This window comes from Schistocerca piceifrons, chromosome X (assembly GCF_021461385.2).
Source record: "Schistocerca piceifrons isolate TAMUIC-IGC-003096 chromosome X, iqSchPice1.1, whole genome shotgun sequence".
In the NCBI taxonomy this organism is placed as follows: Eukaryota; Metazoa; Arthropoda; class Insecta; order Orthoptera; family Acrididae; genus Schistocerca; species Schistocerca piceifrons.
The window spans coordinates 628,588,663-628,604,683 of NC_060149.1; the positions used below are offsets into that span (position 1 = coordinate 628,588,663).

A 16,021-nucleotide genomic window follows, 5' to 3' on the forward strand; every position below is an offset into this window, starting at 1 on the left:
TACTTAAGTTACGAAACTAACTGATATTGTAATTGTAGAAGTTTGTTTCTAGATATTTATAATTAAAGGTAATTTTCTTTTTCTGTTCCTTATTATTTCTTAACACTTTTCGTGATGGTTGCTGTGCTAAATGATGATTCGTATTCTGTTTCTCATCTATATCTTTAAGTTTGCGTATTACAGTTACTAGAGCCTAGTGTACACACACTATAAATAGTGGATTTTTTGTTGGGTATTACATCTATAATATTTATCATTTACAAAATGTGCACCACAAATACATCAGTTTCTAAGCAGGCCAGGGGTTCATTTAGTTATACCGCTCCGGGCCTCCGCCGGGCTTAGTCGGCCCCTGAGACATGACAGTGTTAAATATAGAAGAGTTAGCTTTGTAGTCGCATATCCTAAAGCGAACACGTTTAAAAAAAATCTTGCACTCATGAAGTTTGTACAACAGTATGGACTTGCGCAGCAATTTTACTCAAAGCGCAACAGAATCTGCATTCCCGTGGCATTCATTTATGCCGCGAAAACAACATCGACCCTTGGTCGCGTTCGCCACATTTCATGCGATATATCGATTCACAAGGTCGATAAAGTAACAACTATTAGAGTAAGAAACTGGGAGCAGCAGTGTGCATTTATTTTGATAGTAGTTTGTGTTGTCGTTCGTTTGAATAATAGTTGACGTGTATAAGAAACAAAACGAAATAAATTTGTTGTTGTCATGGCAGGGTATAGGAGGGTAAACTATTACGAACTGTGTCGGCTATGTACGTCAAGTGAGGGAACAAAAATGCATATTTTCCGAGAAGAAGGACGCAGGAGACAACTCCCCACAAAAATTCAGATTTGCTTACCCGTTCAGGTGAGTGATGGTAAAAATTACTGGCTGTCGGATTTCATTGATGTTTGTCACTGTGCGACTTCTGCATTGAACGTCAAAAGGCTTCATGGTATGTGAATATTGGTGAACCGATTGGAGACTACTTACTGTCATTAGGAAAAATACTGCATATCAGTGAGACAGATTCTGTAGCAAACATGTGTGACGACTACTGCCAGAATTGATATTCATCGTCTAAGTTTTCGAAATAACTCACTAGATCGATAGATAGTTGATTCTGACTCTTTAGAAGACAGATCAAGTGCATGCATTTATTGTAATGTTGACATGTTGAAGCACTTCAGTATCTCAGTCTTTCCTTGCTAGTGATCACATGTGTGGTGATTTACAAGATATAAAAACTGTCGGAAATTATAAATAATCTACAGTTTTCAGAAGAAACATTATGGCAATTCATAAATAAATGTTCCATCAGTGCTGCAAAGCTGTAGTAGGAAGTGTCCATTAAATTTAATTGACAATTTAATTTTGCTGGAATGTAAGAAATAACTGCTTGTCATGTGTGTCATTAAAGATGTAAATAGTCATTTAAATGTTGTTGTTATCAGCATGTAAACAGGCCATTTGTGTTATTGTTTCAGTGCTAATTGCATCTTTAGTTATGATGCACAGTGGCCAAATGACAAACATTTTATAGGTGAAATATCACTGTCAGTGCATTTACACAAGCAAGTGTTACATATTACAGATAATAGTACTTAAGAGTGTTTCTGCATTATTCGTGCTTAATGCTGAATCTTCTGTTATTTGCTGTGAATACTCTATGAAACACTTTAATAACCTCGAATGATTTATAGGTTTCAGAGACTAAAATTGAGCAACCCTATTTTTGATTATCTGTCTTTCTAATTTCTCTGATTATCTGTCTGAGTGTATATCTTTCACATTGCTGTGAATAAAAAAGGTTTATCATGTATTAACTAGCTTTTCTTAATTATGTTCCGATTTCTTCATACAGAAAATTGTACCATTTACTTTAAATTACATTTGTCAAAATAAAAGACAGTCTTTTTGTTGTGCCTCTGTCCACTATATGGTGTGTAGCAGCTATCCTTTTCATAATATTGTCATTGCTCCATCCTAGATTTTCAATTATATGTATGTTTGCATTACGCAGTTCTCTATTGTTACAACTGTATTATTCTGTTTCATTCTCACAACATCACACAGTAAAAATGAAATACTTTGTAGGGCAAACAATGAACAACACTCAACACGTCCCCTCCTCTTGACAACCATGAAGAACTCTCAACTTAGTGTGTGTTACAGATCAGTGTTTTTCTGTATCTTATTTTGTGGTCATGGTGCCTTTCATTATGTTTTGTTAAATTTGCCATTTTAAAGATTTTGGTGGTGTTCCACATGTACAAAGCTTGTACCTAAAGATAGATGGATTATTTACTGACCTAAGTAGTTACAGACTTCAGCACAGAGCTGTTAGAGCTGGTTGTTGAACTGAACGAGAGTATCTGTATATGTGAAATTTTATGCAGTGCTCATATTCCAAAGCTGTTTGGAACTTTCTGAACTCCCGAAGACAACAAACGTGTAATGCTTTTCTGTCTTATTGAAATCAGTGTTTTTAACATGGTGTTAATTAGTAAGGCTGTCTGACATGCGAGTAGAGTCCTTTGTATCCTGTAAAAAATTATAGATTTTATAATGAAACAGTCCATCACCATAGCTGAATGGTCAGTGCAGCTGACTGCCATGCACGGGGCCCTAGTTCTATACCTGGCCGGGTCAAGGATTTTATGCACTTGGGGACAGGGTGTTTTCCTGTCCTAACTGTCATTTCATCATCACCGACAGGCAAGTCATCAAAGTGGCAACATATAAATACACTTGCACTAGGTAGCTGAACAACCCCAAATGGGGTCTCCCGGCCAGTAAAGCCATATGATCAATACAATCATTTCGTTTCATCTCAAACGGTGGACTTGGTGCCATTAATAATAGCAAATAAATAGGCTGTAGTGTTTCATGTTCTACCAAGAAAACATTCTTAATGAAACACACAACCTTACAGGAAACTGTTGTTATGAAGTAGTCATCTTTTATACACTGTGCAAAAATTATTCTGCATTTCAAAAATATGTTGTATGTTTACATACTTATAAATCATATTTTGTAACATTTGTTTCGGGTCGTGGTGTTGCATCTAATGGGCCATCAGTGCTTTGTTTTGCTGTAAAATAGTATGAAATAAAGTTTAGTTTTGGTTACATTGCAACATGTAATGCACTTAACTGAACAAATATATACACTGGTGATTTTCATAATCTGTTAAACCTATTTGTTGCAAAGAAGTGACAAGTTTTATAAGAAATTGCAAACACAATAACAAACATTTGTGCCCATTTTGTATTTTTATATTCCCTTTGGGATACTGTTAACATTCACCTCTGACTTATAACACACTCACTTTATACTATGGTGCTGTCTGGAGAGAGATTTGTTGTGTGTGAAAGTCTGGAAGTCGAATACAGTGAAGAAAGTCCATCGCCACTACAGAGCATGTATCTATGATGACTGTAAATCTCCAATGAGCTTTTTTTCTGTACTTGTTATCTTTTGATAATAATAATAATTAATTTTTTCTGCAGGTGTGTGAAGATGATTCGCTGCCTAAAATAATATGCAACCACTGTGTGGAGAAGCTTGAAAGTTTTTATGATTTCCGTGAATCTTGTGTTAATGCAGAAGCAATGCTGGAAAGTTACTTTACCTCACTTCGTTACTCTGATGATTTTACAAGAGAAGGAAAGGTATGATTGCTATTGTCAGTGACACATTATACAACAATTCATCAGCATATGTCATGCCTGTGCTGACCTGTGCACTTCTTTTTGTATATGTATATAAAAGCTCTTAAATTACCAACCTCTCAATGTATTTTACTGTAGGTGTATGTCAAAGATGAAAGCTCAACCAAAAAAAAGACAGCTGACAATGATAGTCTAGCAAAACATCACCACAAATCCAGTGTGACTGCATCCACAGATGGCCTGAACAGCTTAGTCCAGGCTGCAAGTATTCAGATTGTTAGTGATGCTGATGGGACACGAGTTCAACAGTACAAATGCCAGATGCAGGTACTTTTACCATACATTTGTCTGCCATATCAAGCTAAAAATTCTTTATTAATTTAATGTAACAGAAAACATACACAAGCAGTTTCAGTAATTTATAGGAACATATATGTTTAAGAAGACATGACTGGAAACTAATAATGCTGTGTGATGAAAATAGTGTTGTGGAAATTGTGATTCTGTGAGTAAGCTTCTATGCATGAATACAGACTTTTGATGTCCTGAAGTCAACTTCATTGTTCATGTTTAAAGGGAAGATCCTTATTAGTACACATTTCCTGTACGTGATATCAAGAATGATGTTCCTGGTCATTAAAGTTCTGAATGTGTAGATATCAGTGACTGGAGATAGTTGCTTCTATTTTGGCAGTGCATGTTTCCAACCTCACTCTTGTTTGTAGCAGTTTGTATTTAAGATATATCCAGCTATGAACTCTTTAGTGAAAGCAGTGGAACATACAGACTCAAAAGGAAATGTCAACACAGAACATTGTGTGTGTTTTGCAGGGCTCTCTCTGAAAACTGATACAACTGAATCAAAAATTGTAAGTAAAATAAAATAGCAAAACTAAGACATTCTCAGCACTTCCTTTCTTGCCAGTTACATATATTATTATAATCACATATTTCAAATAAAATCAGTTATGGGGAAGTCTATATGGTTTTCATTTTAAAAAATCTGGATAAGGCTTCATGCGTGATCTTTGTATGACTGAATCAATATTGTAGTGAAACCAGTTAGTGTAATTCATGTCGGAGAGCAGTGGCAGCATATAATCTCTAGTAGGATTTGCACTGGGTTGGTGGAGGAAAAAAGCTTCAACATAGACTGTTTTATGAGATAAAAATTTGCTGTTTAAAGAGGAGGAGGCTGCCAGTTTGTGATTCACTGTCAGGGGATTTATGACACCTTCAAGAGTGGCTTATGTTAACATTCAGAGTGACCAGATAATGGATTGACTGTCATAGTTCATGGAATGAAAGTGGAACAGTTAGAATACTGAGAAAACTACAGCAAAGAGGGGAACTGAAGGGATACAATCTCTTAGATTAAAGCTATGCCTGATAGTAAACATTTTCCATATCCCTATTGTGTGTTACGTACTATAGGTAAATTCTTTCAACATGTGACTATTCAGCTGCTGACTTAATCATACACAACTCCAGATTTAATAAGCTGCATGCTGAGAATATTTTGTGATGTATAAAATCCCAGAAAATGTCAGAATAATATAGCACAGATCACATACTCAATTAAATCTGCATTTCAGTTTCCAACCCTGTCATTCTCCTAATTTTAGCCATACTTTTGCATAACCACTCCAGACTAATATATTCTGAACTCTGTAATAAAACCACATATAATTATTTTTGTAGGCTTGTCTGTCAAAATCAAAAAAAGTGCTTCATTTCGAGGAACCCACTGTCATTGGTCATTACATCCCTTTGTGGAATGTACGAAATATTCTTCTATACTAACTGCTCATAAATACTGAAATCAATCAGTAATGCGTCACTCTTCTGACAGCTCCATTGGTCAGTGAGAAACAGAACAGAACAAGCACCCAATGTAACTAATGACCACTGTTTTCATACTGTTATCATGTGATGTTTAGTAGAAATAAATCAGGTGTCCAGGAATACATTGTGTAACAGGGTGAGAGCTGTATGGTAGTGAAAGGGAGGTGCTGCAAGTTGACTGTAATAGATATGTTACTTCGTCTTAAAATTCATCTTAAAATAGGAGGCGAAGCAAGTTGACTGTAATAGATATGTTACTTCACCTTAAAATTTCGAAAACAAGACACTGTGCCATCCTGTTACAGCCTTTGAGTTTGAGAAGGAGCTGTAATTTGGAAGTTAAAATTATGTTATGGCCCTTTGTTTTCTGTACCGGGTATTCGTATCATGTTGTATAATATGAACAGTAATTTATTTATTGAAGATTGTAGATTTTCAGTTTATTTTGTACAAAGTGTCTTTAATCGTTGCCAAGAGCTTATGTAGAGTTCCTGTTTTAGTTATTTATATCTCACATCACACCACAGGCTGCACTTGTGATGTACAACACTTTAATGGCACAGCAGTGCACAAGCCTGTAGCAGTAATTTTGGTTGGTTTGTGATGTGGGATGTATGCTGTCATGTTTTGATCTCCAGAATTAAGCAACCACATGGGCAAGTATTTAGCATGACTTGGCATTATTTTTCAATAATTATTGTAGTGTGCTCTTAAATGTGAATGCCATCACATATGTCAAATTTACATGCTACACAAGACAAGTGTTGAGCTCATTTCCCAAATTTGAATCTTAATTAGATGTCACTTTAATGACATGGTATGCTTGGCTCTTCCCGTGGCAATTAACATTTAGCAGGTAAAGATTGTTTTGTGTTCAGTTACAGAGAAAAATTATGTAGTTGTAGTTTACTGCAGATTTAAGGTTTCTTTCAGCTGATGAACAATTTTAAATTTGACCATGATTTTTCTATCCTCTTACACTAATGTTATCCCCTCTTACATTGACATCACAATTTTATTAAACATTTTCTGTTTCCTATGAAATCTGGGATGCAGTGCAACATTTGCTGCATTCTTTACTGCATTGTGCATTGTGCTACTTCTGGTTTTCATTTACGTATTTTCTGGCACATGATTGGCGAGAAAAAGATTAGTAATGAATACTAAATACTGTATAAACTCATGGGTAATGAAGAGAGTAGCATTGTGGTTATTATACTTCAGACTTTGTGTTCAAAATACCATATTTTTAAAGTTTACTTTAGTTTTGCTGTATCATAGCATACACTGCATTGGAAGTGAAGAAATTGCCTCAAAATTTCATTGTGATAATACATTCAAATCAATAGTAGCACATCAGCATAGTAGGAAATGGGCACCAAGCAATGGCAAGCACGCTGAGTGGAAGGAGAGTCAGTGTCCTGATATTGGAGATTCTAGAAGCTTAAATGCTGATGTGAGAAAAGTCGTGGGATACCTCCTCATATCGTGTCAGATCTCCTTTTGCCTGGCATAGTGCAGCAATTCGATGTGGCAAGGACTCAAAAAGTCATGGGAAGACCCAGCAGAAATACTGATCCATGCTGCTTCTATAGCCGTCTGTAACTGCAGAAGTGTTGTTGGTGCAGGATTTTGTGCATGAACTGACCTCTTGATTATGTCCCATAAATGGTCAAGGGATTCATGTTGGGTGATCTGGGTGGCAAAATCATTCACCCAAATTGTCCAGAATGTTATTCAAACCATTACGCACAATTGTGTCCCAGTGATATGGCACATAGTGTTTCATCAAGATTCCATTGTTGTTTGGCTGTAAATGCTCTCCAAGCAGCCAAACATAGTGATTTCCAGTCAACCATTACCAGTCAATACTTGATTCAGTGATATCACAGGACCCAGTCCATTCCATGTAAACACAGCTCACACCATTATGGAACCACCAACAGCTTGGCTCAGTGCCTGGTTGACAACTTGGGTCCATGGCTTCATGAGGTTTGCGCCACACTCGAATCCTACCATCAGCTCTTACCAACTGAAATAGGGACTCATCTGAGCAGGCCACAGCTTTCCAGTGAAGGGTCCAACTGATATGGTCACGAGCCCAGGAGAGTTGCTGTAAGCAATGTCATACTGTTAGCAAGGGCACTCGTGCCAGTTGTCTGCTGCCATAGCCCATTGATGCCAGATTTCGCCACACTGCCGTAATGGATACATTTTTATGATATTGATTTCTGCAGTTATTTCATGCAGTGTTGCTTGTGTCTTAGCACTGACAATTTCTATGCAAGCTCCGCAGCTCTTGGTCATTAAGTTAAACCCATTAGCCACTACATTGTCTGTGGTGAGAGGTAGTGCCTGAAATTTGGTGTTCTCAGCACGCTCCTGAAATTGTGGACCTCAGAATATTGTCTTCCTTAATGATTTTCAAAATGGTATGCCCCATGTGTCTAGCTCCAACTACCATTCCGCGTTCAAAGTCTTTTCCCATTGTGCAATCATAATCATGTCAGAAACCTTTTCACATGGATCACCTGAATACAAATGCCAGCTCCGCCAATGCACTGCCCTTTTATACCTTGTTGTACATAATACTACCACCATCTTTATATTAGCACATCAGTATCCCATTTGTTTGGTCACTTCATTGTGCACTGATCAGCGAGCACCTAATGGACAGTATGTCCACCTTTGGTACAGACAACAGTGGCGACGCATAATGACACAGAAGTGGTGAGACGTTGGTAGATCGTTGGAGGGTGTTGGCACCACATCTGTAGATACAAGTCACCTAATTACTGTAAATTCTGGGGAGGCGTGTTGATGAGCTTTGATGTCATATTCAATCACATCCCCAAATGTATTAGATCAGGTTCAGATCTCGCGAGTTGGGGGTCCTGTATGTCAATTGGAACTCGCCACTGTATTCCTCAAACCACTCCATCACACTCCTGTCCTTGTGACTTGGAGCATTATCTTGTTGAAAAGTGCCACTACCATCAGGAAACATGATTGTCATGAAGGGGTGTACATGGTCTGCAGCCAGTGTGTGAAACTCCTTGGCCATCATGGTGCCTTGCACGAGCTCCACTAGACCTATGGATGATCTTGTGAATGTTCCCCAGAGCATAATGGAGTCGCCGCTCACTTCGCCCCATCCCATAGCACAGGTGACAATGAAATGTTCCCCTGGATGATGACAGATTGGCGCCCTCCTATCGGTGTGATGAAGAAGGTATTGGGATTCATGAGGCACAGTAATGTAAGTGAAACCTCAACCGGATTAGCAGGAATATTTTTGCTTATGTTGCTTTATAAAGTAGTTGTATTTTGTGTGTTTCATTCAAATGGATAAACCTGAAAACTGTGCCCTCAGAAATGCTTTGCTTTGGATAATCACCACCTATTGAATTTGATAATGGTTTGTAAGGAGCCTGCTCCATCATTTTCACTATTTAAGAAATACTTTCTATTCTTGATCCTTGTGAAGGAATTTCCAAAATACTAACCAAAAACGAAGGTACTGGTGAAGTATTCAATATGGGACTGACTATTTGGTGATTAAAGGTGTTAAAATAGCTGAATCACAGGCACTCAGAAGAAGAGAGAGTAATACATTTTAGTTGAAAGCTCAGTGCAAGAGGGAAGTGACTTTGCTGAACAAATGCAAGTATGGAAATGAATTTCTCAGTAATGCTTGGCTGTCTTGAAGAAGGATCCAGCTGATGCAGTACACTGATCAGTGCTATGGGTGAGACACAGGTCTACCATTTTACACCAGAAATGAAATGAAAATCAGAGCTGTGGTTGGAAGCTGATTGGCCCTGCACCAAAAAGCCAATGTTTCTTGGATACAAAGGCCTTTCTTCTTACTGCAATGAGTAAAACAATAACTAGTAAATACTATTGAAGTATTTTGAATTAACAATATGAAAGAAAAAATATATGTAAAGAAATACCTGAATTGAAAAATAATGGAAGGGGGAGAAGGAAAATACATTTGCTCAGACAGGTGCTTTGACAACGGAAAGTAGGTGTTTGTATTAGAAACTGTTGAGACATACTCTCAGTTTGAGATTTGGCACTTCCACCTACACTGACACCTGAAGAAATTTGTAGCTGGATATTATTTTCAGTCCATTGAAGAAGTTATGCAACCTATAAAAGAGGAGTATTTTACAGTGTGTCCAGAATTGCTCTTCAGCTCAATGGAAAAATATTGTGCAAAGTCTGTTTAACAAAAAGAGGATTACACTGAGTAAGAGGTGCATTTTTCACCTAAAAATTCAGACTTTTGTTACCATACTGACAATTTTCTCATTGCACTCGTCTGTGAAAAAAATGAAAAAATATGGAGGAGGAGGGGCAGACAGTAAATTAAAGTGAATGCCGAAGAGGTGTGCCTGTTTTTTCAGCTTTGAAATGCATACCATCAAACTAGACCTGCCAGTCTTTCATATCAAAGAAAATCTTTTTATGTAGCTCTTTTGTTAGAAGAAAGAGGTCCATAAGAGACATTAACAAAAGTAATAGTAGAAACAGAAAGGGATTAAATTACACACAATGCAGGATGGACAACATCTCCCAACACAATAAAAGATATGGCTCTGAGAAACAACAACTATTCATTAGGTTACAGTGTGACAGCATGAACTTAAATAGAACAGTACAAATTAGCGACATGTACAAGACTGCCGGCCGGAGCCAGTGTGTGGCAATATAAAGAGCATTTGCCCACCAGGGGCTGCAGGTGGTTGAGGCGCCATACCCAGTTGATGGCTCTGGTTAGGGTCTGGAGCAGCCAAATAGTGCAATACTCAAATGTGTGATCGCACTGTGGTAGTAGTGATGGAGGTGTAGTAATGTGCAGGTTACAACACTCCTCCTTCCTTTGGAGGGCTCCCCTACAGGTTTGGGGGTAAGAATAGGCCCGCGGTATTCCTGCCTGTCGTAAGAGGCGACTAAAAGGGGTCTCACACTTTTTCTCCTTTATGTGATGGTCCCCTGTAGGGTTTGACCTCCATATTTCAAAATTCTTCTGAAGAACAAGCCAATTGGGGAAGGGCGCCTTACATGGTGCATTGTGTCCGTCGTGCATTGAGACCTTTAGCCGGCTTTCTCGTCGTCGCATTCCATTCCCACTCGTTCTCCATCTCTTGGGCGAGGATACATTCCTGGGTGCGATTTCCACCATGCTCTGTGCACTGTTGCTATCTGCGGAGATGACGGCCATGGACTTCGTTGCACCTAATATCCAGCATGGTAGCTAGTCCGTTGTGGTGGGGCCACCATGTACCCTGTTGGTTGATCGTGGGGGGCACTTCCCTCCCTGTTGCTCCCACAACACCTACCTCGGGAGCAGCTCCACCCCCCCCCCCCCACCACCACCACCACCACCACCATAGGTGACACCAGTCCCCACTTCTAAGCCAGAGAGGCGTAAGTCTTCTTCGGCTTCTCTCACTAGGAAGGGATCCCTTGGGTCACTCCCTTCCCAGGTTCCAACCAGCAGCACGACAGACACCTGCCAGTGGCTGAAGAAGCCACAGGTCGCTGATAATAGTACTTCGTGATCCCCTTCAGTCCCGGAGACTAAATCAAAGAAGCCCTCCCAGCTAGGGCAACCAAAGGAACAGTGCGAGAAATCGCAATCGAAGACCCCTAAGACCAAGGAAATTGTGGTGGCACCCACTCCACCCCTACCTACAAGATCTGCGTCTGAGGATGAGGTGGAGATTCTGGCATCTGCTGAGGACATAGATCTGGTGGCAGCAGGTGACCCAGTGGCATAAGCTGCTCCTCTGTCCCTTCACGCCTCTCTCGACCATGGACAATGTCATCCGCCAGTGGAACTACAGGGGTTTTTTCCATCATCTTGCTGAGCTCCGACAACTTCTCAGCCTTCACCCTTTCTTCTGCATTGCTCTTCAGGAAACTTGGTTTCCAGCGATGTGAACCCCTGCCCTCCATGGCTATCAGGGTTATTGTAAGAACCGGGCAGCTTATGAGAGGGTATCTGGGGGCGTCTGCATCTACGTCCTTCACTCTCTTTACAGTGAGTGTGTCCCTCTACAAACACCTTTAGAGGCTGTCGCTGTTCAGGTGTGGACGCCTCAGTCTGTTACTGTCTGCAGTCTTTATCTTCCACCGGATGGTGGTGTCCCGCAGCATGTCCTGGCTGCGCTGATAGCCCAATTGCCGCCACCTTTTCTGTTCCTGGGCGACTTCAGCGCCCATAACCCTCTGTGGGGTGGATCAGTGGCAACAGGTCGAGGCAGCACCGTTGAGCAAGTGTTGGCACAGCTCGACCTTTCTCTTTTAAATAATGGTGCCTTCACACATTTCAGTGTGGCCCCTGGCACATACTCAGCCAACGGCCTTTTGATCTGCAGCCCTAGCCTATTACCATCTGTCCAATGGAGTGTGCATGATGACTTGTGTGGTAGTGACCACTTTCCAATCTTTCTGTCACTGCCACAGTGTCACTCTTCTGGGCGCCCCCACAGATGGGCTATGAATAAGGCTGACTGGAAATTGTTCACCTCCATTGCCACTATTGAGCCTCTTTCCAATGACGCCATTGGTGCTGTGGTTCACTCGGTCACCACCGGCATCGTTACTGCCGCAGAATCTGCAATTCCCTGTTCTTCTGGGTCCCCTTGGCAGAGGACTGTGCCTTAGTGTTCACCCGAGATTGCTGAGGCAATTAGAGATCACAGGCGGGCCCTCCAGCATCACAAGTGGCATCCCTCATTGGAACACCTCATTGCCTTTAAACGGCTCTGCGCACGAGCCCGCCGCCTCATTCGTCGATGCTAGCAGAAGTGCTGGGAAAGGTATCGTCTCCACCATTGGCTTCCATACCTCTCCATCACAGGTTTGGGCCAAGATTAGGCAACTCTATGGCTATCGGACCCCCGTCAGTGTACCTGTGCTTTCACTGAATGGAGCAGTCTGTACTGACCTCCGACAAAATTGCAAACTGCTTAGGGGAGCAGTTTGCTCAGAGTGCCGCTCCTGCGAATTACCCACTGGCCTTCCGCTCCCTGAAAGAGTGGTGGGAACGTCGGAGCCTTCCATTTCACATGTGCCACCCTGAATCGTACAATGCTCCGCACAGTGAGTGGGAATTCCAAAGTGCCCTAGCCGCTTGCCCTGATATGGCTCCTGGGCCAGATCGCATCCACTGTCAGATGCTCAAACACCTCTCGGTGGACTGCCAGTGACACCTCCTAGACCTTTTCAACTATATTTGGGTTGAGAGTGAGTTCCCATCGCAATGGTGGCAAAGCATTGTAATCCCCGTGTTGAAACTTGGCAAGAACCCACTGGAGGTGGACAGGTACCGCCCCATTAGCCTTCCCAACATTCTTTGCAAGTTGCTCGAACGCATGGTGAGCCGGAGGCTGAGTTGGCTACTTGATTCTCAGGGCCTTCTGGCTCCGTCTCAGGTTGGGTTTCGTAAGGGACGCTCTGCCACCGATAATCTGGTCTTCCTGGAGTCTGCCATCCGTACGGCCTTTGCCCGCCGTCAGCATCTGGTTGCCATCTTTTTTGACATGCGGAAGGCGTATGCGACTTGGTGACATCACATCCTCACCACGCTTCATGGGTGGGGTCTTCAGGGCCTGCTCCGGATTTTCGTACAAAATTTTCTGTCGCTTCGTTCATTCCACGTGCAAGTTGCAGCCTCCCATAGTTCCTCCTGAGTTCAGGAGAATGGGGTCCCTCGAGGATCTGTTTTGAGTGTCTGCCTCTTTTTAGTTGCAATTAATAGGCTCACTGCAGCAGTGGGAACGTCGTGATCAGCTTCCTTGTATGCTGATTACTTCTTCCTATACTATAGCTCTACTGACATTGCAGCTGCAGAACGGCAGCTGCAGGGCACTATCCACAAGGTGCAGTCTAGGGCTGTAATGCATGGCTTCCAGTTTTCGGCTGCCAAGACCTGCGTTATGCATTTCTGCCAGTGTCACACAGTTCACCCTGAACCACGGCTTTATCTTGACGGCGAACCTCTTGCTGTGGTGGAGACACATCGGTTTTTGGGATTGGTTTTCGATACCTGGTTGACTTGGCTGCCTCATATTCAGCAGCTTAAACAAATGTGCTGGCGGCATCTGGACAGTAGCTCTGCAGAATCGCTAGACAGTTTTATCTTTGTCAAAATGACAATTGATAGTTATGTTTTATCTTTGACAAGGATTCTCTCTGCTCATCACGCGTTACTTCAGTATATATGTTGCTCTCAGATGTCCAACCAGTCAGTCGGCAAGACTCAGAGGAAGAGCGTCTCTGAAGATGTGCAGCACAGTCCTGGACGAAACATCAGGAATGGAAGAGTTTCTTGGACCACAACCTCACATCCTGAAAGGTTTACCAGTAGCTATGTTACCTGTAGGTGCCATGGGCCGGGGAACCACAGTGTCTAAAGGTAATGGTGGCAGGTGCCAGCATCAGTGTAGGGTATGTTACCTGTAGGTGCCATGGGCTGGGGAACCGCAGTGTCTAAAGGTAATGGTGGCAGGTGCCAGCATCAGTGTAGGGTATGCCTGCACTAATGTAAGAGGCACTGGCCTCATGTAGGAGGGGCCTGGCATTCTCCCTCAGTCCCTCCTCCCCCATGAAAGAAGGCACTGTAAGTGTGTTGAGAGGCCAAGAGGCATCGCCCTTGTGGAACCAGACCACTGGGAGAGCAGCCGAAGACTGTGCTGGGAGGGTGGGCTGGCATGGCCAGGTGGTGTGCTGCCCATAGCAAGTGCCCATGCCAGTGGAAGAGGTGCCAGCGTAGGAGTGCACAGAAAGATTTTAGCACTCACCTGAGGTCACAGGTATGCACTATGAACACACAGCGCTCGTGCTGGCTGTGGGTGACACCTGGCTTCCAATGCGGGTGTCATCCAAACCCTCAGGGCCCAGACCCGAGTTCTGGGTGCAAGATGCTGAAGATGTCTGTACCACCTCAAAATGCCTGTCCGGTACCAGGAAATGTAGCAGTGTGCGTGGCTGCTGGCAGTGCAAGAGTTCAGTCGGGCTCTTGTCCCTAATTGAAGTCATTCTGTAAGAAGTGACAAGGACATAAGGGCCTCTTCCATTGGAAAGTCTGTGACATATTTGCACATTTGTGGTTTGTAAGTCCACACAAGATGTTCTGTCTCACCGCTGGATGTCATTGTGTGAGCACAAATCTTGGAAGGAGGAAACTACTGTACAAGGTAGGCCTTCGATAGGAAACATGGCTGACAGCACCGTGACAGTCGCATCTGCTATGAAAGATGGACAATGAACAATAAAAGGAAACTTGATAAAGGCACAACAGTTCAAGCTGATCATACCACAAATTTTGACCCCATGGGCAGCCAGGACGAATAATGCTGCTGAGCTGCATTGAGCGTTTTGGATGCAAAAGTGTTAGGCTGCTCAGAGCCATCCACATGATGATGGACCAGAACCAACCCTACCCCATACTGGGATGCATCTGTGGCCAATACTAAATGTTTACCAAGTTGGAAGGCCGCAAGAGAGCGTAATTTGTTTTTATGATGCACAAACATGATTTAGCGGGCTGGCGACCACTTGAAAGGAACGTTTTTACGAAGTAACTGGTGCAGAGAGTGAACCAGAGTGGCTGCACCCAGAAGAAACCTCTGATAGTACGCAGTTTTACCAAGGAATAACTGTAGTTCCCGCAAATTGGTCAGATGAAGTAGAGCAAAAATAGCAGTAACATGCTGTTCCAGGTTGAACACCCTGCCTGGAAAGTTATGAGCGAGATACACAATAAAAAATTGTAACTTCATAAGATTACATTTAATGCTTGCAGTTTGCAAAGTTGTAAAGAAAGAATGGAGGTTACGTAAGTGTTCTTCTGTCATAGCACCTATTTCCCCATTATCATCAAGATAGCTGATGGAACTAGGAACTGCGAGTTAGTCCAAAAAACTTTGGGGAAAAGCCGGGTCATTAACCACCCCAAACATTAAACATTGATATTGATAAAGACCAGAAGGTGTCTTCATGACAAGCAACTGTTTTGAATCATCATCTAATGGAACCTGCAGGGAGGCCTCAGCTGAGTCGGTTTTATAAAAGAACTGGCACCCGGCCAATTTTTGAAGTAATTCATCAGTGTGAGGCAGGGGGTATGTATCAGTAACAGACTGTGCTTTTATGGTAACTTTAAAGTTGCCACAAAATCGGAGCTGACCTGACGGATTTTTGACAGTCACTAATGATGTAGTCTGCTCACTAGTTAAAATCCGTTGGTAAATCCAATTTCGATTTAACTTGTTCGCATAAGGGGAGAGAGGTATAACCGCGCGCGCGCGCACACACACACACACACACACACACACACACACACACACACACACACACACAAACTTGCCGAGCAGAAAGTTTATGTGTGATATGTCTTGAGAAGTAGTTTTACATAACCTAAACGCTCAGAAAACAAATCCAAAAGTTCAGAACACAATGAATCTAGGTCTTGATAAGGAATCTA

At 42.1% G+C, this 16,021-nt stretch overlaps 1 protein-coding gene across 1 annotated transcript in view; it reads left to right on the forward strand.

Annotated features, from left to right (window-relative positions):
• The first annotated feature begins 621 nt into the window (after positions 1–621).
• The window catches only part of LOC124721992 (zinc finger protein 85-like), an 86,486-nt gene continuing 71,086 nt past the window's right edge, over positions 622–16,021 (forward strand). Inside the window, exons 1-3 of the mRNA XM_047247164.1 lie at positions 622–868; positions 3,514–3,675; positions 3,814–4,002. Of these exons, the coding sequence (XP_047103120.1) occupies positions 728–868; positions 3,514–3,675; positions 3,814–4,002 (492 nt within the window). The 5' untranslated portion in view covers positions 622–727. The remainder of the gene's footprint in view (positions 869–3,513; positions 3,676–3,813; positions 4,003–16,021) is intronic.